The sequence below is a fragment of the Penicillium arizonense genome (assembly GCF_001773325.1).
Source record: "Penicillium arizonense strain CBS 141311 chromosome Unknown PENARI_contig024, whole genome shotgun sequence".
In the NCBI taxonomy this organism is placed as follows: domain Eukaryota; kingdom Fungi; phylum Ascomycota; class Eurotiomycetes; order Eurotiales; family Aspergillaceae; genus Penicillium; species Penicillium arizonense.
The window spans coordinates 345,405-370,420 of record NW_019173301.1 but is presented as its reverse complement, the minus strand read 5'-3'; the positions used below and the strand labels follow the sequence as shown (position 1 = coordinate 370,420).

The 25,016-nt window shown below is 32.0% G+C and overlaps 1 protein-coding gene across 1 annotated transcript; it reads left to right on the top strand.

Moving 5' to 3' along the window:
- Positions 1-16: 16 nt before the first annotated feature.
- Positions 17-307, top strand: PENARI_c024G04705 (uncharacterized protein; the record flags this gene model as incomplete). Its single annotated transcript, XM_022635675.1, has 4 exons — positions 17-24; positions 69-90; positions 142-208; positions 300-307. Coding segments are annotated over 4 exons (105 nt in total), but the record flags the coding sequence as incomplete, so codon positions are not given.
- Positions 308-25,016: the final 24,709 nt, after the last annotated feature.

The window sequence follows — 25,016 nt, the reverse complement described above, 5'->3', positions numbered from 1 at the left end:
TCAACATCATACAGGTGTCGACACGTCAGCGTTTCCTCACCGTAACGCTGATCCCCCATGTTAAATAGTGCACTCCAGGAGAACCTAGAGGTGCTGCAAGAATCAGTCTCTGTATTCCTCCAATATACTACTTGTTCCTAGGCATCTTCATCTTACCTAGTTGACAGGCTCTATCCTGCAAACACTAGACCCCTCTTCTTTACAGATAGTAAGTAGTCGCTAAAAACGCTATCGAACTACGTCTAATTACAAAAATAAGCTTCCTTAATTAAAGCTTTACTAAAGTAGCGCTCAAAAAGTCTACTAAGCCCGCTTAATTCTACGATAAATCAAGTTTTAAAAGCCTATTAAATCACGATATAATCGGCAGCTATTCTTAAGAAAGAAATAGGCGATTTACGCGTTAAAAACGAGAAGAAGAAGCGAAAAAAGACTCGGTCTACAAGTCAAATGCTCTTAGTTTTAGAGGCCTCTGCCTTAATAGCGCAGCTAGAGTAAGCAGTTTTAGCAGAAGGATCCCGTGAGGTAGGGCCAGCTCCGGCACCTTCTTAGCCGCGTACGAGGGCAAAAACGAAGTGTAGTGTATGTGGAATTCAGGGTTATAGAATAACTACATGTCCTAATAGACCTCGAGTTTAGCTTATTGAATTTAATGGCGTTTTGGTTGAGATAAATGCATTTAAAATGAATAGACCGGTGTAGGTGGCCCACTCGGTAGGGGTGGCCCACTCGGTAGGGAAATACGTTAACTTTAGTTTCTCTTTGTCTTACCTAAGAGTAAGCTATTTAATACCCGTGTAAGATTTTAAAGAGAACGAAGCCTATTAAAGCCGTACTAGGAAAGGTAGCTAGTAGTGCTATAATATAGTGACGTATAGAAAGAGAAACGATAGGAGAATAAGGGTATATAGCGGAAGGGGTTTATAAGTCAGAGATTAGGGCTTACGATAATAATAGGATAGGGCTAAAAGCCTTATAAGTAGGCTTCTCTAGAACCTAACTTTAGACCTAATCTTAGTATTACTAAGGACCGAAGGACCTAATCTCGACCTAATATTTTATATATATATATAAATAGTACTATTAGGAAAAGTTTTAAACACGTATTTTCGATTTAATAAGCCCACTATATAATCAGACGTCTTATTACTATACAATAGTAGATATCGAAAGGCTATAAAAGATAAAACGAGTGTAGAGCTATATATATTACGATAATATTATTATTCTTATAAATTTTATCGAACTCCGGCAAATAATGGCGATTACTATTAAGTATTAGAACTTAATATTTTTCCTTTATTTAAGCGATTATCGAAGGAGAAATAAAGAGCTTTCTAAGCTAGCGAAGGCTAATTTTATCGGAATTCTATCCGTTTAGACTAACTTTAAAGCGCTAATCGTCTAGAACGCTATCGATCTAAAATTTAATATAGATCTTACTTTTAAATATTACGTATAGGCGGAGCAGCTATCCTAATAATTTATATATATTATTTTAGTAGGCTACTCGCCATTTCTAGGGTATAAAAGTGCTTGCCGGCTACAGAGTTAAACGCGATGTTTAAAAGTCCGAGTAGCGTAAGTAATAAAACTTATTTCTTTTTCTTAGTAGCCTACATAGCTAATAAGTTCCCACTATCTTACTCTATATAATTAAGAATAAGTACGAGTACGTAGTATAGTAGGTAATTAAATATTATATACCCATTTTCGATATATTCTTAGATAGTATAGCGGCTCGTATATAGTAGTAGTTTATATATAAATTACGTTAGGTCATAGCTATACAACGTTTTAAAGGGTAAGAGCCCTATATAGAATCTACGCTATTATAAGAAGGGTTAGCTACTTAAATTATTCTATATTAACAAAGTACTAAAGATAGCTCTCTAATACTTAGTTTATATATTTTCTTTTACTATTATACGGTCCGAATTAGAGCTTAATTTATTAGTAGAATACCCGAGGTAATTATATAATATTAATTATAGATAAGGTAGGTAGGGATACCGCGTATTTCGAGAATCTATCCTTAATAACTAATATCGCGTTAACGGTGTTATCTATATATATTATCTGTACTAAATAGGTAGTAAGTCTATTATAAGTCACTAAAAGGTCGCTAGGCAATTAATAGCGGTTATAGCTCGCTATAAGGTCGATAATTTAGCGTAGCGGCTCTTTGGTACACTATATATTCTTTACTATATTAGCCTATAATAATTTAGTAACATAGGTTTAACTCAGATAACTTATAAGGGGGTTATTACAGTAAGTCTCTCTCTCCCCCTATCCTTTCTCTACCAATAATATTAATATATTATTACTTCCTTTCCTATTATTAAGATTCCTACGCTACCTTAACTTACGGTTAGCGACCTTATAGCGTATATATAGGTCTTTATATTATATTCGCTTAATAAGGGACTTAAATCTATTATACTATCTAACCTACAGATATACTTATATAAGCAGAAGTGACGTGTGCTTAGGGGTTATATCTTATATAATATATTATATTATATAAGCGACGGTGAGGTAAGGTGATAGTCACGATAGTTGTCGACGGTGAGGTGTGAGAAGGTTATAATATTTAGGTAAGGTAATTGATGGTATCACTTGATAGTCAAGAAAAATAAAAGTAGATGATAGTTCTTTTTTTCTTAGGACCCTTCTTCGAGGTCCTATATATAGCTAACTAGCTTACCTAATAGAACGACGTAGAATCGTGAAGTTCTATAAGGTATTTCAAATCATAGGTCATAGGATCACTAGTGCAATGATCATAGATCATAAGATCACTAGGATCATAGAAGGCTATAAGGTTTAAACCATTAATAGACCTAATAATAAGCATAGCTAATAACCTTTTATATTATAAGCTTTTCGGATCTAAGCCTTAGATAAGATATAGCTTAGATATACGCTTATACTAACAACTTAATTATATATAATCTTCTCTAATAGTTCAACCTATAATAGCGTGTTCTTCTAAGACTAGTAATAAAACTACATAGTAGTAATTAACGACTGTTCTAGAGGCCCTATAATAGCGATACACTTAGTAGTATAGAGATAATAGTTATCTCTTCCTCCTAGAATATAGTCGATAGGAGTATACGTAATAGTATAAAGGCACTAAATAATATAAAATTACTTAATAACTATTTACGGGATTAGTCTTACTAGCGTGATACTTTATAGTAAACTTAAGGAGTTAAAAATATAAGTTATCTTGCCTATCTACTATTAATCTTAAGCTGCTTTATAAATATTCCCGTTAGCCCTAGGAAGGACTAGTGTTTAGTCTCTTAATATAATATAACTAGGGCTTCTATCTCGATTACCTATCTAAACCTATAGACTACTATATAGTCTTATAGAACCCTCGATAATATATATAGAAAAGTAGACTACTATATTGTTTTAGCATAGATAGGATAGAGGCCTCTACTAGAACTTTTAAGGGTTAGATACGACTATTATTAAGATTCTTATCTAGATAGGACTAAAGCTCTTACTATTCTATCTAAGAGGGGGGGGTAAATTAGGCTATATAGCGGTATTTCGCTATCTTTTATCTTAATAATATAATCTATTACTTTATAAGATAATAGGTCAGTGATTTTAGGAGCAAATATATAGTAATAAGTTAGTAATTCGTTAGGAAGCCGCTTATTTAAAATAGGGTCTTCTAAATTATTATTTAGAACTGTACTTCTTTAGGGACTTTTACTATTATATATATATATATATACACGTAATTCTAGTACTCCTTTATAAACTAATATAAGGTAGCTATTAAATATAATAGTATTATATACTACCACTAATATTTATATAGCGAAAAGTAGACGTATTTATTACGTACTATTATTACTAATAGGAAGACTAGACTACCTGCTTTAAGATAGGTCGCGATCGATAGCTAGGTAACCTATTTTAAAGGTATAAGTACCTCTATAGATCCGTTACTATAATAAGGAGTACCTATATCCTATAAGGTATCGATCTTTAAATAATTATTAGGACCTCTAGGTCTAATAGACTACGTAGGTGACTAATTATATTAGTTAGTATATAAGCTAAACGCGTACTTGATATAATATGAGTATAATTGCCTAGTAGTAGCTATAGTAGGCTTTTTAGTTTATATTCTATTTTATAAGCTCTTATAGTAAGGTCTAATATTAATAGCAAAGATAATATTAAGATCATATAACCTATAATAGTTATAAGTATAGCTAGATAGTCCGCGGAGATCTAAAGCTTATCTTCTTCTCTAACTTTCTAACTAATAAATTGCTATTATTATTTACTCTTTCTCTACCTACTAAAAGATAATAATACCTATAAGTAATACGCGATAAAGTCTATATTATTAAGAGTTAGCTCCGCTATTAAAGTTTATTTATATTTAATATTATTCTATATAGTAATTATAATATGGGCGGATTATAGTCCTGATTTATCTTATAAGGTTAGCGTTCTAGCTTCTATATTAATCCTCTAGCTTTTCTTAATTAAATAAACTATTACTAATTAGAATCTAGTAAAAAAAGTTATTATCTCTGTTCTTAGTAATATATTAATTCATAAATAAAAGTAGCTATTTAGTTTTTTTTTGTAGGGTTAAAATATTGTTTCGCTAGTAATTGTATAGCTCTATTAAATTTACGTTAATTTAATATATTCTAGTAGTTATATTTTAATTATTATCTTATCCTACCTTTTTAGTAGATAAAGTATAGTATTTTAAATACGCGATTAGAGGTAAAGCTAAATTTTAGTAAGAACCTTAAAAGTGAATAATAGTGCTTTAAAATATTATCTAAGCTATAGAAGATAGGAGTTACAATTGCTTATACTTTAATTTAGGCTTTATCAATACTCTTATAAAGAAATAGGGATATTAGCTTTTATTTAAATATAGCTAAGTTAATAGTAACGAAAGGGAATAGTTCTTAAATAAGTCCTATATTATTTTATAAGGGATTTAATAAGGTTCCGCTTTCTCTTGGATATAATATTACTATCTTTTATAGTAGTTAGAGCTTATATTTAGTAGTACTAAGGATCTTTCTATTGTCTAATCTATACATAAGGTCGTACATATAAATATATAACTAAAGGATATTAAGCTAGCTCTAGCGTTATATTATATAATATATCTTAAAAACGAGAGCCTAAATATCTCTAGAATCTTGTCTTTATTTAGATAATATAGAGGAAGAGCGTCGATAGCGATATAAAATTAATATCTTAGTTATATAATCTATCCCTTCTTTAAATACCCTTTTCTAAGTAAATATCGTATAAAGGGGTTTAAGGCGCTCGCTCTATCTTAGCGATATACTTATTAATCTAGGTAGTGCTATTTTAAGGACTGTATTTCCCTACTAAGCTAGTAAGCTAGCTAGACCCCGAGCTAGCTACCCTAGAGCACTATAGTAAATACGATAAATTATAATATAGTATTATAATAACGGTAGGTTATAGGGACTTTTCCTTCAAAATAAATACTTTTTAGGTAGTACTTAGTCTCTAATAGGAGTTTAACGAATTTCTATAACTTAGTAATTGAGAATACAATCAGATACTTATATTTCTAGCTCCTAGTAACATAATTTTCGATACCGTAACAATGTAGGTTTTAGATTTCGTCAAAGTTAATATATAGTGTTGAAAAGCCTAACTGACAGCTATCGGTATATAATTAAATAAAATAAAAACGTGGTAATTGAGATATCAGTGTAGAATAAATCGCATTTACTATGGTGTTCTAGGGTGGCCAGCTCGGTGGGCAAATACGTTATTTTACAGACTACTACCTCTATTATAGGCGGTAGTAAGAGGGATAATAGACTCGGAGTCAGTTTAGTATAGGTTCGCTAGCGATCTATAAGCAACCGATAACCAAATTTACTATTACTACTTTAGGATGTATATTTAGCCTTAGTTAAAAAGACCAATTAGAATTATAAAGTAAGAAGGGTTCTACTTTTTATAGGATGGAGCCTAATAACTAGGTAAGATAAAGATATCTAAACAATAAGTGATATTAGAAGAATATAGAGACTAACGTATTGTGTAAGTGAGTGAAACACTGTTAGACCTATAGTGAGAGCTCTGTAAAGTGGAATGTGAACCAAAAAGGCTACTATGACTGCCGCTAGGCAGTCATACTCTCACACCGTATTAAGTACGCGCTCTGCTCACGTGCCGCACATAGTACGCCCACGCAGCCTGTCAGACCCTAGGGACGTGGTCTCTTTGGAGGGGGATATTGTTAGGACCACTACCTAACTGTAGAGGTCTAGATGCCTTATACTGTACGGTGAAAGGATGATCTAGGACCTTACCGCCCATGAATAGGCTAGTTCGTGTATATAAGCATTTCTCCCTGGTCCTAGGAAGGACTAGCGTTCGGTCTCTTTATACAATCCACCTTATTATATTATACGTACAACTAAGCTATCTGCCTCGCTTACCTACCTAAACCCTAAGACACAGCCTAGTCTTATAAGTCTAAATACTCTACTAACTAAGGTTTGCCCGGTAGAACCTACCTATTTTAACTATAGTATCGCGTCGCTCTTAGCGCCTTCCCTTAGCTAGATAGTCTACCGAAGACTATCTAAATAGGCTAGTTAGAAATAAATCTAGAACCCTCGGACCTCTGAATATAGAATCGATCTAGGAACCAACTAGGCTATTCCCGCCGATCGAACCGACCGCCCCTAAACTATCTTCGGGTGCCGTCACTAAGTAAGGGATAAGGGAACTTAAACGGCTAGAAAGGGAAGCGTATAACCTTAAGAGAGCCTAAGTTATAGAATAACTCCGATAGGAATAGGGTTATTCCGACTAGCCTATCGAGATATAACCGCTAACTTACGTATGTAGTAATACCCTATCTATAGTACCTAGCAATATACCTATTAAGGGCGTTAACGCTAATAAGTATATCTTAGTTAGAAACAATCTAGCGGCTAGTTATCTTTAGCGAGGAAGCTATTATATAGACTAATTACCCTAATAAGCTATCTAAGCTCTATAACTTCCGACTACTATAACCGATAGATTAGGAGTCTAACTAAAAGGCCCTATTTATACTACGCCGTCGGCGGTATTAAGAAACCGCGAGGCTCACCTTCCTTATTAATCTATAAAATAAGAGATAACGATAAGTACCGGAAATAGGTCTTTCCTTTAAGGAATTCTTTAAGGCCGACTACACATATAGACTAGTTTAAGTACTAGCCCTATTAGAGTATTACTTTAACTACGTTAAAGAGCTTTTATAAGGTTAAATTTCCTTATAATACCCCTTATTTTAAAGAAATAAAAATCCAGGCTATAGGATCAATTAATAAATATAAAAACCTATAAGAGGCTATATTAGCGTAATTAGACCTCACGGCTTAGAAGGAAACTAAGTCTATCTATAAGTACGCTGCCTAATTAATCTAATACTAAGATTAAATAAGAGAGGGAGAATGGATAGCGGATATATAGATCTACACTTGCCTACGTAACTCTATACTATCTATTAATAAAGAAAAAAGGGAGTAATTCGATATCTAATCGACATTAGACCTAATAGAGTATATCGACTACCTTACTATTTATTAAAAATAATATTACTAGCTATCGGTAGGCCCTATTAAACTAGCGCTAGGATAGAGAAGAGAATAAGAGCTTACTAGATTATAGAGAGCGATTCTAGTATCACGCCGCTATCTATAACAGCTCCTACTAAAGAAAGGGCTAGGATCGCGGGAGACTATTTTTTAGCTAAAAAAAACCAATAAAATATTAACATATTTCCCTACCGAGCTAGCCACCCCCAAGCTAGCCACCCCAATACATCATAGTAAATACGATATATTCTACCCTAATGTCTCAACAACCACGTTTTTATTTTATTTAATTATTTGCCGATAGCTGTTAATAAGGCTCTTCAACACTATATATTAATTTTGACGAAATCCGAAACCTACATTGTTATGGCACGTTGCTAGGAGCTAGAAATATAAATATCTGATTATATTTCAGTTACTGAGTTATAGAAATTCTTTAAAGACCTGTTAGAGAATAAATACTACCTAAAAGGATTGGTTTTAAAGGAAAGGTCCCTATAACCTGCCGTTGTTATCATATTGATTTGATTGATTGATCTAATCTTGCTATATTAAGATCCTAATCTGGATATTTAATCGTAAAATAGGTTGGTTGTTCATATATATCGTCATCAAATCTCACATTTAAGGTGGAGTCCTATAAGGTTCATAAATTAGTAATATGATGTATATTTATCATTTATAACTACTAATAAACATACAGTAGGGAAGTTACTTAAGTTTTATAATCTTGATAACTCTAATTAAAATATATTTAAGTTCTAGTTTCTTTTGATATCTATTTTTTATAAACAACTAACACCTTTTATTAAGTATAATTATTATATATTGAAACCAAAAGTCTAAGTTTTCTATAGTATATAAATATACATCTGTTCTTATCTTAATTATTGGTTCGCTATCAATAATTTAGTTAAATGCTAAATAATTTATATCTCAAACGAAATTAGAAAACGAAATGAACTATGTTATTATGACCTAGCACGTACTTTGAAGCTAATAATGAAATATTTGTACTTTTGAGGCTACTGATACAAAATTTTTTAAAAAATGGTTGTATATTTAAAAGATTTTGTAATACCTCTATAATTTATTTAACCGACGCTTATGAGACAAGGTATAAATATAAGTATGTAGTGTAAATTATCTACTAATATTATAAAGTAATATAAACAAATATTCCCTAAATAACTTTATTATGTTTTAAATATACTTACGTAGTTATCCTCTTCCTATATCTAAATGTAATAGTAACTATCTTTTTATATATTATCTATACTCGTCTTTATGTATATTAATTAATAAATATTCTTAGAGTTTAGAGGGTAATAAATCCGAACTATTGCTAAAACATTTATATAGTATTATATAACCTTTGTCTATATTAAATAGAACTAAAACATGATAAACTAAATAGAAGGTTTATTATATTGCTTTAGGACAGAGGTAGTATTACAGCTAATCTAATATTAAACTTTAATTAATAACTCTAATCTAGATTGATGTGTATTTTATCTATTAAAACGCCATTGTTTCTTTAATAATGAAGGACTATATAGATAGTCCGAGTTTATATGTAAATAGATAAAGATAATGTCGCTTTTAGTCTAACTATATTAATAATAACTAAGACATATGATATATATATCTCTTAAGATAGAGGACTTTTGCTATTCGACCAAAAAGCAACGCTGCTTAAAGGTGTTAGGCTTATATATTAACAATATATATATCGTTATCGTAATCTTGATTCCTTAAGTAATAATATTGTTAGCTTACTACACTTTATATATTTAAATCGGTAATTAATAAAGTTATAATATATATACCTATATTTGTAAATCTCATTATCTTTTATATAAAGAAACATAATTGTAAAACTAAACCTTTATAATAATATTTTCTAGACTAAATTACCTAAATATTAACGTATTCGGTAAGCTAGTAGAGACGCTATATATATATATATGTTTACTTAGTGCCGTTTTCTAACATTTTCCTAGCCTTCTATTAATCGATAGGGAGGGTTGGAAAACCGGCTTCTAAGCCCTACCTTATTAAACTAGAAGTTAGGTTTGTAATATTTTCGACTCAATTTATTTAGATATAGCATATACCCGTTTAAATGTTCTTACCCACCCTACTTTTTCGGGTCCCCTCCTAAACTATATATATCACTTATATAGTAAGTATATAGCACTACTAGTTTATAGTTTATAATAATATAATCAATTTTAGGGTTGCTTAATAATAGCAGTTTCGGAAATTCGCTTAAAAAATGTAGATAATACCCCTTAGCCTTCCGCACTACCTTTAAACGTCTTCCTATACTTAATATTAGGGTACGTATTTTTACTTAATATAATTAATGCCTTCTAAGCTTCTACTAGGCTTTTTTTTAAAATAAAGCTAGTTTATCTCCCTTCTTTATTAGCTAATAAGCTCTATAAATATCGTAAAAAGCTTTAATTTTAACTAACATTAGACCGGTTTAACGTATTTTATATACGAGTGGTTTATATAACCGATTAGATCAGCGACGCGAAAAACGCGTTATTAATTAGACCTTCCTTGTTTAACTACCCAATATGCCCCCAATTCGTACTTAATCCTCCCGAAATTTAGTAGAGTAGGAGGGTAGGATCTTATTAGCTATCTAGGCTATTAAGAAGCAAGACATTAGCTCTATACGCGAAATATTACGTTATTTCAAAGTACCCTTCTCCTCTTTACGGAACTAGCTTAATAGCCTTATAAATCGCTCCAAAACTCGCCTAAATTACTTAGAATTAATAGTAATAAAGGAGAAATCTCTTTAAAAATAGATTCGCGCGGAGTACCCTCTTAGCCCTCTTCTATACGAGAAATAGTAGATTTGTTACTCGTAGCGCGTAGATCTACCTTGGTTATTTTAGTAAGAATTAGGTTATAAACTTCTTAAAAAGCTACAATTACGAGTGCGCGAAGTGTAAATACCTAAAAATTAAAAAAGAATAGTTTTCTCTCATATAAAAAACGATCCTTTTTTATAGTATCGATCCTAATAATATATATAACTTTAATAATGCTAGATTTATAATAGGCTTAATTACGACCGCGAAGGTTATTATAAAAAGGGAATACTATAATCAGCGATCGCTTTTATAGCCTAGAAATCGCGCGTATATAACTATAATTAACTATATAAATATTTTAGGGTAGGCGCTTCCTCTATACGTGATTTTTAAAGGTAGAAAGTTTTTATTAAATCTTAGTTTAAGGGCCTTCTAGACGATTAGAGACTTAAGGTTAGTCCTAATAGATAGACCTCTAATAAAATTAGACTCTAGTAACTTTAAAAGCTCTCTATTCTATCTACTTCTTCGCGTACGAAAAGGAAGTATAGACTTTTAATACTTAATAGCTATAGAAGTTATTTAACCGCGGAGTTCTATAAATTTATGAAAAAACCAATATTATCGTAATTTATGTCTCTATACTCGTCTTACCTTTTATAGCCTCTTAATATTAGCTATCTTACGGTATTAAAATATACTTACGCTTAGCTTATCGAATTAAAATATATATTAGAATTAACTATATTAATAAGCTAGACTTCCTTAAAGCCTACCTATCTATACGAATTAAGGTGTTTAAATTAGAGACTATTAAGAATAGCTTTACCGCCGCCGGTTTAATATCTTATAACCCTAATCGAGTACTTTAAAAGCTCGATATTCGCCTTTATATACTGACCCCCCCTTTAAGCTAGGGGAGTGAGTAGGATCTAAAAACGCCTTTAAACTACGTCTAATTATAAAAGTAAGCTTCCTTAATTAAAGCTTTACTAAAAGCACGCTTATAAAGCCTACCTAGCCCGCTTAACTCCGCGATAAATTAGATTTTAAAGGCTTACTAAATTACGATATAATTAATAGCTATTCTTAAGAAAGAAGTAAGCGATTTACGCGCTAAAAGCGAGAAGAAGAAGCGGAAAAAGACTAGATCTATAAGGTAGTTTACTTCTGAAGAAGGCCTCTCAGTTTTAGAGGCCTCTACCTTAGTAGTGCAGCCAGAGCAAGCGGTTTTAGCACAAACCCCCCGTGAGGCAGAATCGGCTCCGGCACCTTCACAGCCACGTAAGAGAGCCTTACCAAAGTGTAGTATATGTGGAATTCAGGGTCATAAATTGACTACATGTCCTAATAGAACTAGTTTTTAGCTTATCGAATTTAATGGCGTTTTGTTTGAGAAAAATGCATTTAAAATAATAGATATAGGTAGGGTGGCGGCTCGCTTGGGGTGGCGGCCCGCTTGTGAATTACGTTAATTAGTATCTTCCTTTTTAAACGCCGTTTTCTAAGTCTAAATTACTTTAAAATCCGCTATATAGTAGACTGAGATAACTAGGTGTCGTAGCACTACGCTATTTATAAGTCTAAAATAGGTGCCGGCGCGCTTATAGATAGTGGTAAGTGCTGGCTTAAGAGTCTAGCTTCGATGGACGACCGGTTTTTTCATAATTATTCAGGGTACTTACTATCTTCGTGATAGCGCGTAAGCGGATTATAGATTGTCTTACGAGAATAGCCGAAATCACTAGCTAATTTCACCTACGAGACACCACTCTCGTGAGTAAAAACAATAGCTAACCTTTATATGGTAGTAAGCTACGCCGTTTTGCTTTTTCTACGCTAATTTCTATTGCAGTTAAAGCAGTAGGGGAGGTATAGGAAGTAAAATAAAATGGTAGGCTTGGTTGCCAGGTCAAATTGTAGTTGGGCAGTGGGCAAGAACATATGACAAGTATCTGTATCATAGTTCTATCCGTATAGTCCCACTATTATTAGCGATCTTCCTAAAGGCCGCGTCTTTAATTCCTCCCCTAATAATAAGTTTATTACTAGCTCTATTCCTATAACACATATTTATTACCTCTATAATATCTATAATACTAGTAAGACTATTAGCTTTATAAGTTATTTTAGTCTAATTTATTATAAAATCTACTAATTAGCTATGTCACGGAATAACCCCCCACCCTCTCGGGTAGGGGGTGTCCCTTAGCCATAATGCAATTCTTAGCTATAATGCAAATTTCCTACTTTTTTAACTTTACGCGAACTTTTACCTACTAAAAATGCTAAAAGAAATCTCCTAATAAGGAGGGTCTACTAGCTAAGGTATTAGATACTTATAAATCGTAAGAATTTTTATCCCTACGTAAGGCTACGGACTATTATCGCGTGTCTTATTCGAAGCTTCGCGGTCGTAAAAATAGAAAGATATCTCTCTCCGATCGCCCTACCACTAAATATATATCAAATTCGAATTAGGAAAATATATTAATTAGCTAGATCGAAGTACTAAATTCTTACTATATATCTCTATATATAAAAGATACTAAAAATACTATAAATAGCCTATTAAAAATAGTAGGTTTAGAGAGAGTTATTAGTCTAATATATAGCTATTAGTTTATATAGCGTCTACCTATATATATTAAGCTTATTATATAAAAACTAAAGGAATCTTTACGAATTAAAGCTAAGGATTCTAGAGTTATTAGCTATTAGTATAATAAACTTACTTCTCTTTATCGTAAGTATAATTTTAAATATTATAAGATCTATAATTAGGATAAAACTAGCTTCTAAAATAGCGAAGGATTTAACTAATATATTATCTCTACATATTAAACTACTAGTATTACTACTAGAGATTAAGATAAAACTATTACTATTATTAAATATATCGCCGCTAATAGCTAGGTAATATTTCCAAGTTCTTAGTTAAAAGAAGCGCCTATATAGAAGACTAGTATAGTAATATATTAACCTTTTTTTTAGTGTATAAAATTATCTATTTAATACCTAGTAGCTAGATAAATAGTATGGCTATCTATATAATAGCTCTATCTATTTTATAAAGCTATAAAAATTATATATAATATAAGCGAATAAGGCTTTTACTAATAGATAACTATATATTATATATAACTATCAAATCTCTTAATTTTTATAAAGAAAACGTACCTATTGCTTAGTATTTTATACCTTATATAACTTTTCTATATTAGCTACTTAATACTAAGGCCTTTTTAAGTCTAAAGTATTATTTTAAAATAGCGAATACTAAAGTTATAGTATAGGGTGGAAGTAATAATAAATATAACTTCTATAATATTAATACTATCTAATACTAAGCCCTAAGATCTAAGGCTATTAAAACTTTATTTAGATCTACTAGTGTATTTAGCCTTTAGATTCTAAATAAGTTTTAGATAATTTAGGATAGTATTTAGATAAAGCGATCTTACGTATATATAATAAGCTATTACTATTACCCGCCTATAAATTCCTAAGTTTAGTAACTAATTCTCTACCTAATATTATTATACGTATATTAAGGAATTAGAGGAAATACTTAAAAATAAGGAGGATAATATATTATTAGCTAATAAGGCTATTGATAGGCTTTATTTCATAGATCCTAGACCTTATACGCCTAGAAAATAAGCTAGAAGTTAAAAATAGGAAATTTGCATTATAGCTAACAATTGTATTATGGCTGAGTTACCCCCCCTCCCCACCCGAGAGTGTGGGGGATGTCCCGTGACACGGCTATATTATTACTTATAATGAAATAAATACGTCGTAGTAAATGGGTGAGTTTAGGACATAAATATTAAACTATTATGATTAAGTTATTGCCCGATTTATTAGATGGGAATTAGAGATAGGGTGTGAGGACCACTACCTAACTGCGGAGGTATATAACACGGAGAAAGGATAATCTAGGGCCTCACCGCCCAGGAATGGGCTAGTTCGTGTATATAAGTATTCCCCGCTGGTCCTAGGAAGGACTAGCGTTTAGTCTCTTTATATAATCCACTATATTATATTGCACGCGTAACTAGGCTATCTACCTCGCTTACCTACCTAAATCTAGAGACTGCGTGGTGTTATATAGGTATAGGGGATATAAATTTACAGTATATCTATAATTTAGCACTTGAAGTATCTATATTAGGTCCTCGGAGGGCCCTAGCAATATAGAATAATTATTTACCCCTTTCTATATAAGTATGTTACTCATCTATGATATTAACTCCTCCTCTATTTAGAGAAGAGCAGGATATTATCGAGATGGACTATATAAAATTCGTCTAGTATATTAGATAAGGCCTAATTAAGATATAATTAAAATATTATAGGGGAATTAGCCGGATTAAAATTATTGGTATACATCTAAAATAACTATATTAGATATAGAAAGCTTTTGCTATTTATCTTCTAGGTGGATATAGATCTTATAGTAGGTATCTTAGAGATCTAGGTAAGAATCTTTCCGCTTAATAAATAATATTGTTAGACCCTATAGTGAGAGCTCTGTGAAGTGGAACGTGACCTAAAAAGGCTACTATGACTGCCGCTAGGAAGTTATGCTCTCACACCGTATTAAGTACGCGCTTGCTCACGTGCCGACTAACCTAGTTAGTCGCCCACGCAATCTCTGTTAGACCCTATGGGTCCTGACAGATATAATACTTCGCTATTTAGGGTAGAAGATAGCGATTTTTAATCCTAAGTTCGTTTTATCCTTAATACTCTATATATAGCTTAAAGGAATTATATTTCTTTAATCGAAATAATCTATCACGCTAAAAGGCTCTAATATAGTTAGGTCTATTATATTATTGACATTCCTATAATATCTAAAGCTATCTAGTCAATATAGTAGGTAGATTGGGCCTATATAGAGCTTAGGTATTAGGATTTAAGCTAATCGTATTATTATAGTTAGAGCTATAAGATAGCGTACCCGTATTATCTATATTAAAAACGTCTTTAGGATTATGGTAACAATAAACGATCCCTTCCTTTTAGTCTACGGATATATATCTAAGCTAATTATACAGATACTAGTCATATATTCTTACCGCTGCCCTACTACAATTTGACCTGGCAACTAACCCACCATTTTATTTTTCTTCCTACACCTCGCCTATTGCTCTAATTACAATAGACATTGGCGTAAAAAAAAAGCAAAACGGCGTAGCTTACTACTATACAATGTTAGCTATTATGTCTACTCACGAGAGTGGTGTCTCGTAGGTGAAATTAGCTGTGATTTCGGCTATTCTCGTAAGACAATCTATAATCCGCTTACGCGCTATCACGAAGATAGCACCCTTAATAATTGTGAAAAAACCGGTCATCCTTCGAAGCTAGACTCTTAAGCTAGCACTTACCTCTATCTATAAGCGCGCCGGCACCTATTTCAGACTTACAAATAGCGTAGTGCTACGACACCTAGTTATCTCAGTCTACTATATAGCGGATTTTAAAGTAATTTAGACTTAGAAAACGGCGTTTAAAAAGGAAGATACTAATTAAGCCTTATCTTATAAGGAAATAGCTAAGATTTACACGAAAATAGCGGTATAAAAGCTTCTAGTTATAGATCTTCTTGGATAAGTGTTTAGTGTAGTAAACCTTAAACTCTAGACTATAATAGTGCTTCTATATAGACTTTAAGAGTCTTCGCCGCGATCTTATAGATAAGAAAATATACGTGGAAGATAGTTTATAAATAGTTTAGGCTAGAATCTAGCTAGATAGTTAAATATAATTAATTATTATAAAATAGAATAAATACTCGCCTCTAGGAAGGGGTTATACTTTAAAAACGTATATTAAAGCACTTAAAAAGGTCTAATACTAAGCTATACCCCTGATTTAGTATTTTAGTAAGATAACGTAAAGATTTATCTAGCGGTAGCGACGTAAGAATAGTTTAAAAGCTACAGAGTATATATCGAAGATTAGCCCGCGTACTTACTAAATTTAAATCTATTTAAACCGGTCTAGCGTTAGTTAAAATTAAAACTTTTTACGATATTTCTATAGCTTATTAGCTAACGAAGAAGGGAGATAGACTGGCTTTATTTTAAAAAATACCTAGTATAAGCTTAGAAGGCGTTAGATTAAGTAAATATAGATACGCTAATATTAAGTATAGAAAGTCGTTTAGAGGTAGTACGGAAGGCTAAGGGGGTTTATACAAAATATTAAGCGAATTTTCGAAGGTGCTATTATTAAGCAACCCTAAAATTTAATTATATTATTATGGACCATGAAACAGTGATGCTATATAATGTGTAAGTGATATATATATATTGAGAGGGGACCCTAAGAAGTCGGGTGAGTAAGAACATCTGAACGGGTATGTATCTTAAAAAAAATATTATACTCTCGCCATCTATAACTTCAATATATAGTTTATAGGTGCTGTATGATATAACCGATTACTTATCAACAGCCTAGATAGGCTAAAGTATAGCCTTACTATATAGTAGATACTATTTATCCTACTAATAGCTTATAAATTTAACCTTAGCCTTTAAATCTACGAGGATATTGACTAATATATCCTAGACATCGATATTCACGGTAGTACTATAAGTAAATAGGTATAGACCACTGTTTTTCCGCCTCTTAATAGCCCATAGTATAATCGCGGTAAGATTTATTAGGGCTAACTTATTTTTAATAATTTAGTAGCGCGTAACTTAGTATAGGTAGTGGCCTATTTCATGATAATCATGATCTTTCATGTTATCGAAGATCTTACGCCTTTCAAGGGTAGATAACCGTTTCTAGGGCTATAGTTGGCTCAATAAGATAGAGGACTCTGTCTTATTTCTTAATTTATAGTCCTAAAAAGGTACGCGATAGGTGTTACCTACCTCTTATCTTATCCTTTAAATAAGCTAGATTATTATCGTTCCGACTGCTACGTCTAATGATATTATTTCTTTAGGTTAGTCCTATCTAACTAGTTTATATATTTCCGCCTAGGTAAGAAAGTATACCTTTAGTCCTAAGTTTTATTTTTAACCTAGAAGAGGGCTTTATCGTATTATCCTAAAGTTATTATGCGCTTACCCTCAGAGTATTATTCTCGCTCTTCTTAGTAGCGGGTAGGACCGAAATTTTTAGCCGAGACTAAACTTAAGTATCCATAAAATATTCTTTAGATCTCTATATTCCAAAATCTTAATAAAATAGGTAACGTATTCCTAGACTAATTTATTCACCCTTTAGGTAGCTTAGTCGAATACTTAAGCTATATTTTCTTATGGATTATACTAGTTATTAATAAAACCTCTAGCCTAGATTCTTATTATATCAAGCACATATTAGTTACCCTCTAATTACTACCGCTTCTACATCCCCTACCAAATGTTCCTACCCACTCTACTTTTTTCGGGACCCCTCTTAAAATATATATACCATTTAAACTACTCTCTCGTATCATTCGCTAGATAGATCCTCGCGTTATCTTACTAAAATACTAAATCAGGGGTGTAGAGTAGCATTAGACCTTTTTCGAGCGTCGAAATATATGGCTCTGTAGTATAAGCCCTCCCCGAAGGCGATTTTTCGTCCTGTTCTATAGTTATTAATTCTGTTCGACCTCCTAGCTAGATTCCGGCCTAAACTATTTATAAAATATCTTTTACGTAAGCCTTAGTATTTATAAGGCCTTTATGAAAGCCCTCCAAGGTTGTATAAAAGCACTATTATAGTCTAAAGTTCGAGGTTCGTTACACCGAGCATTCGTCCGAGAAGATCCACAATTCGAAGTTTTCGCGTCGCTAATTTCGCGCAAATTTAACCTTAAAGAAGAGGGGCTCAATTGGTATTTTCTGTTTCGATCGCTGTTTTCCGAGTCTAAATCGCTTTTAAATTTGACGTATAGTGGAGGGTGACGGATGCTAAGCTGTGGTAGCACTTAGCTATTTCTAGGTCCTAATTTCATTACAATCGGAGCAATAGGGGAGGTTTAGGAGTGAAAAGAAAAACATGAGTTGGTTGTTGGGGCAATACAGTGGGGCAGAGTGGGAAGGAACATTTGACTAGTATCTGTATGACTTATAAAGCCTTTCCAGTAGTAGGGCTATAGCTCTTAGTTACCCGTGGTTGACACTAAGGGTCCTTAAATAAGCCAAATGCCTTAATCTCGTGACTTATATAAGTTATATAGATTTGCCCTGTATTTTTAAGTATTTATTTATAGTATTAGAATTATAGGTAGTATAATTAGTAATCGGTATAAGGATATATTGATAAGAAGTTATAATATACGCTTTTATTTTAAAACTATATAATTAAAATAATAGCTATTTCCTATCTAATATATATCTATTAAATAGCTTAGGAACCTTCCGAACTATTCTAGATGATCGTTATTATATAGGAGGGAGAGGAATGTCGGTATTATCCTCTATCTTACCTTTAGGATCGGATTACGCTTTATCGTCTTTAGTTACTAAGCTACTTCTTTATCTCCCTCCTATCAGGGACCGTATTAAGTGATAGTTATAAAGTAGGCTATACTTAAACTTAGTTAAATTAAGTCTTTCTTATTATTACTAGTTAGGTTAAAGGACTGTATTATCCGCCTCTTTTAGGCCTAAGATCTAGAAGGAGAGATACTCCTAAAATATTAGCCGTAAACACTTCTAAAGTTCGATTCTTATAGTATATATAAATATTATTAGATTATAGATTATTTTTAGTCTTAATAAGTCTTAACGGTAACGTTAATAGTATATATATACCCTAACATTAGTTTCCCTACCCTTCCTATTTTCCTACCTTAAATCCGTAAATGTCACCACTTTTAAAATATATCCTTACCACAAAGTCAGCCTTTTTATTATAAATGTTATATTGAAAAAGTGTAAGTAAATGGCCAAAGTATTATATGTATTTATCTTAAGATCTAAAAAAAACCTGCTGATTGAAATAGAGAGGTTGGAATTGGTGGTCCCATAATTTCCGCATTTTATGGCAATCCCCTATACTAGATAACTCAAAAGTGGAAGGAATCGCGACCTTTTAAAGCCGTGTAGTTCGATCTAAAAAATTCGTAAAAGAAAATTTAATATATCAAACCGTACGTCGTTATAGTCATTGTAAAGAAAATGATTTTTAAAAAATATGGCTCTATATAAATGTACTTAGAAGGGGTCGAAAACCGGCATTTTAAGCTAGTGAAAGTGGTAGCGTACGGAAACTAATGCTATGGGATGTATCTTATATAGAGTTAACTAGTCTCTCTACGCCTATACTTATAGCTACAACAGATATTATATTAAATAAACCTTATAAGAATAGGCTACTTATAGTATTTCTAGAAAGTATAAGATAATATATATTATAGTACTTAATATAAATAAATATTAGTTAAATATAAAAGCTAGAGATAGATACCTAGATTTAATAGTATTAAGATATTAACTAAGCTTAAGTACTACTTGTTATAAATTATTAGATTACTAGGATATATTTAATTTATAACTAGATTTAAACTCTAAAATACCGACTACTAATAATAGACTACTTAGCGGTGATTACCTTTCTTAATATCTAAACGCCACTTATACCTCTTTTAAGTTAGATTTTAAACTATTATAATAAATATCCTTCTAGCTTATCTTTTCTACTTTATCTAATTGCTATTATTTTAATAAAAAGGACTAGAGATTCTATATAAGAGACAAAAATAGCGCTAATAATATAAAAATATTTATTAATTCTATATATACTTTTATAGAATTTTGAAAGCTGTTAACTAACGCGGTCTTAAGAGCGGATAGTATAAGCTATGTCTGAAGAACCTTCTTTTACCTAAAAACTATAATTAACTTAAGATAATTGAAAAGGCGACTAACATAACATGCATGCGAGCGCCGCAGTAATACGAGCGCCGCACCTACCTATTAGATATGCTATTATTATTTAATTTTTTCAACCACAACGCTATGTAATTAATATTGAAGCTATTCAGACCTCTCTGGACACCTATTTCTCTTCTGTCTAGGCGTTTTATATAAACTGTATCGCTGTGGGCGCCTCTTATTGGTCGAATTCGGCGTTAGGGATGAGCCGTCGGCCTTCTTATGTATAGCTTCTTCTACCTACCCTAGTCCACTAATACGCGTTATTGCTTCTTAAACTAGTAGACTACCCTAATAAGCTATTTAGGCCTTTGTACGACGTTTTTTACGCGTCGTTTTAGTATTGGCAGCGAGTAAATCGCTTATTTGCTAACGCGTAATAGTGAAGCTATGCATCGCGAGCTAGCACCCTTTTTCTATCTAATTAATAGTATTATCTAGACTCTCGGGGTTATTAGTAGCGAGCTTCCTAATAGATAAGGCCTATCTCTTCACTTCTTTTACCGTACGGGGCGTCTTTAGGGTAAAATTGCGGCTTAAATCGCTACTATAGCTAGTAGGTCGTGGGAGGGGGGGTAAGGCGAATATTAAGCTTCGAAATAACGTGCTAAGGATTAAATAGCACTAGACTAGCGCTAGCGAAGCTATTTATAATAGTCTCTAGCTTATATATCTCAATTCTCGACGTCTAATATACCTTAAGAAAGTCGGTCTTATTAATTCGGGCGATATTAAGCCTAGTCTACGGCTTAATAACCTTGCTATATACCTATTTTAACACACTAAAACAGCCGATATTAAGAGGTTATAAGAGATAAGACGAATATAGTGGCATATAAATTGGTATAGTATTATTTTTAGCGCAAATCTTATCAAATTAGGAGGTAATATAGCTACCGTATCCGTCGAGTATTAAGAGCTAATACCCTCCCTTCGTCTAGCTAGTAGTCGATAGTATAAAGAGCTTTTAAAGCTATTTAAGACTAATAGTATCTATTATCTACCTATTATCACTAATAGCGAATAGCCAATCGTCCGGTAAGGTAGTGTCGCCCGTAAATAAAGACTTTATAAAGACCTTGCCTTTAAAAATAACGTATAGCGGTAGCACCTATCCCGACGTATTTATTGTCTTAATTACTATTACCTATTATCCATTTCTAGGCTATAAAAGGGCTCGCCGACCGTAGGAAGTCTTCGTAATAATTTTCGTAGTGATAGTGAGGCCGAGAGCGAAGCTAGTCTTATCGAAATTGTAGATATTATCACTTAAAATGCCGTATTTGTCAATCGTAGCTCTCACATAGTTAAACCAGCTAGATATCATATTCGTATCCTCGCATTAAGCTCGTCGGTAATCTTACGCTTATAAGAATCGAGTTATAAGGTCTAGATGCCGCTTAACGAAGTGGTAGACCTATTTCTCGCCGACCACAATATTAGTGCTATCCTTACGGCCTTCTAGCAGTAAATTGGCTGCCTCTCTCACAGTATTTAGCTGGGGTGCTACTCCTCGCTTATCTAATAAGATAATCCAATTTTCTAGCGTTTCCTCTTCCAAAATTGTCAATTTTTGGTTATTAGCGCGGGTTTCTGCTCGGTATTTAACGCCTTCCATGCGACGACGGCGGTCCGGTCGGGTACGTCAAAATCGCGTGCCAGTTGACGAATTGAACATTTTTTGCCATTTTTATAAGACTAAATAGCTAATAAGATCCTACCCTCTTGCTCAGCACGTTTTTGAGAGCTTTGAGAACGTATTGGTGGCATGGTGGGTGGTTGAAAAAGAAGGGTTGAATTAAAACGCGAGAGTTACGCGTGGTGCGGCGCTCGTATTACTGCGGCGCTCGCATGCATGTTACATTATATATACTAAAGGGAAGATAAATACTGAAGTCTTTAGTCCTTAGATAAGACTTATAAGCCTAGAAAATTGTTTAAGAATGAAAAGTAGATATTTAATTTACTTCTATTCTTCCTAGCTTAATATAAAATAGGGCTACTACTACGAGTAAAAGGTATTAAATATTGATTATAGTCTTTTTACTCGCTAAAATATAAGAAAATTCGAATTCTACTATATCTTAATACCCTATATTAGTATAAGCTTGGACTCTTTATCTTAAGAGGCTATAGAACGAATCTTATTATTATAAATTTATGTTAATAGAAGTAAGGTTGTAAACATAGGAATAAGATAAGAAGATAATAATACAGATTAAAATAAAACCCTTATTTAGTATATCTATAATCTTATATTTTTAATATACGCGAAACGCCTATATGTAAGACTATCTTAGCTTAATACTGTTATTATTTAAAGATACCTTTATCTTCCTAAATAAATCTATAAGACTTATCTAAATAATATAAGTAATATAAGATATATGAATAATAGTAGTCTTAATATTTCACTAAATAGTTCTTACTTATTTATAGCTTAAACAAGTATGGTATTATTTAAGGCGTTATTAGTAGTAATTATAAGTACTTTACTAATAATATTATATCTTTATATAGGCTAAGTAATAATCTTACTAATATTTAAGCTAGAATATACACTAATTAGTAGCTTAAAGCTAAGGACTTTATAATACTCCTAATCTTTATTTAAAAAGTAATATATTACTACCATAAACGACTACTATAACGGTAATATCTAATAGTCTAAAATAAATTAAACTTTTTTTAAGGTAAGTTATAGAAATCTTTCTTATTATTCTATAATAGAGGCCTTTAGCCGCCCCCGAATACCTTTTATAACAAAATATTTAGGTATATTAACGTAAGATATACGTATTTAATGAGATCCGTAAACTCCTAATATTTAAGAAATAAAAAAGAGAAGATATAATACTATGATAGGATTTAAAAGCTTTTACTCCTAAATAGTTTATAATAAATAAGCGCTAGTACCTTTAATGCTCAAGAAAATCGTTATTAATAATTATAAAGGGAGGGAAGGTAATATATAGCTATCTTAAATAAATACTTAATATTTAGTTTATTCGTCACGTTTCTCTTATAACTTACCCCCTTTATATATATATTTATTTATAGATAAAGTGCTTATATAGCTTATTATAAGATAACTAAGAATCTTCTAATCTTATATATTACGCCTACCTTACCGTCTCTAGCGTTCGTAACTTAGTTAAAACTATCATAGTAATGCACCTAATAGCATATATCCTAGTTAATACGTTTTACCTTTCCAAAATCTATTTAAAGCTAATAATTTGTAAATTCCTTACTTATTATATTATATTATTAAATAAAGGTATTAATCTAGTCAGGATTATTCAGTGTAAGAGAAGGGAGATATAGATATTATAAAGAGCTTAGAAGAGCAAATTAATAGCTATTATGGTCTAGGATTAAAATTTGTTAACTTTAACGCGTAAGAGGTAGTAAATAGTATATCGTTATAAGGAAGGTATTAAAGAGCGTATATTTATACCCCCTTAAAGGTTAAAAAAGTATATAGATTAGAAAATTAGGATATATTAAATATAGATTAGATATTGTAGTGCTGGAACCCGTGACAGTGGCGTATTAGTGGCCTGAGGTATCGCAAATGCCTTAGGAAGCTTGCATGCAGTCTTTTATTAGAGATAGCATCATCCTACCAACCTCAATATGACTACAGTTTTCCACCAGATTCTTCTTTCAATGATATAGCTTCATTTACAGTGCGATAGCCACCTACAGGGACTGTTCTCTACGTCTGTACTGGACATGGGAGTAGTTGGTTGTGCTGTCTCCATCGATATCGACCGGGCTGCTACATCAGACTGCCATCGTGCCATCCCCATTTCAATATATAGTAAGAAGGAACTTATTGGGTTTTTATATCGTTAAATAATAAACGAATATTAGAGCAATTACTTACTAGATTTTAAAGTTAATATATTATATTATAAAGTAGGGCTTCGAATATATACTACTCCTATTAGTAAACTATTTAGGGTTACTCTTAATAAATCTTAATAAATTCAGGATTATCCTATATAATCTTTGATAAATCGAGGTTTTATATTAGGATCTCTACGTAATAGCAATCGACTTAGCTAACTAACTGCTAGATAGCTACTTTAGATAAGAGGCTACTATACTAGCTAGGATAGTTATAAAGGACATAGGTTTTTAGCCAAAAACTAGAGTATATAACTTTATATATTTAGTCTACTGGTCATAAAAAGGGCTAGTGTTTAGTCTATCTTAATATATTATAAGCGGTAAATTATTAGTAGAAAAGTATATTTGAGGTATTTCACATGCGAGCCGCCACCACAAGCGAGCCGTCATCTCTAAAACACATAGTAGATGCGATAGATTACAACTTGATATCTCAACAACAGTGGTCTATACTAATTTTTCCTTTTAATCCTATGGCTTTTATATGATATCTAGCTGGTTTAGGCAGTTTTAAGGAACTTAGTGATTTATTGACTATCATATATATATTTTTGGAGCCCAGCGACGTAATTTTCAATACGACCAATAATGTACAAATTTGATTTCGTTAAAATTGCTATATGTTACTAAAAATGCTTAGCAATACCAATCTTCTAATAGCGGAAAGCGGAAATTAAATTAAGTTGTGGTGGTTGAAATAAGAAGCTATAATTTGTCGCATT